General features: G+C 47.7%; 1 protein-coding gene across 1 annotated transcript in view; it reads left to right on the top strand.

The window, feature by feature from the left end:
* Positions 1 to 113, top strand: part of XG (Xg blood group) — a 13829-nt gene extending 13716 nt beyond the window's left edge. Inside the window, exon 7 of the mRNA XM_010841176.1 lies at positions 76 to 113. Within this exon, the coding sequence (XP_010839478.1) occupies positions 76 to 113 (38 nt within the window). The remainder of the gene's footprint in view (positions 1 to 75) is intronic.
* The last annotated feature ends 279 nt before the right edge of the window (positions 114 to 392 follow it).

The raw sequence follows: 392 nt of genomic DNA, 5'->3' as shown, positions 1-392 counted from the left end.
GGGCTGCTTCACTGCTGACCGTCAGCTTGGTTTCGTCCAGGTGTCCAGGGGCTGACCCCACACCCCTCTATCCAGGAAATAAGACACAGAGCCCCGAGCTGCAAGCTCATTAGGCAGAGAACAGCCCAGGAATTGTGGATTCTTAAGTGCCAAGAAAGAAAGGAATTTTCCGTGGGAGTAAGAAACTCCATTCTCGTCTATACCGAGCTTTTCTCAAGCGAGGGGTGGATCTAGAAATCTCCAGAGGGTCTCTGGTGCTGTAAAGTGAACTTGGGAGCTAATTGAGCCAGCAAAGCAAAAGGCACTGGATCCATGTTTCTAAACTGAGATAGAATCCCCATGAAACATTGTACAAAGTAGTCATGTGATACTTTGTCAGTATAGATGTTGGT

This window comes from Bison bison, unplaced genomic scaffold (genome assembly GCF_000754665.1).
Source record: "Bison bison bison isolate TAMUID 2011002044 unplaced genomic scaffold, Bison_UMD1.0 scf7180017846951, whole genome shotgun sequence".
NCBI lineage: Eukaryota > Metazoa > Chordata > Mammalia > Artiodactyla > Bovidae > Bison > Bison bison.
Note: the sequence above shows the minus strand (reverse complement) of the source record. Positions and strands in the feature narration are given on the sequence as shown.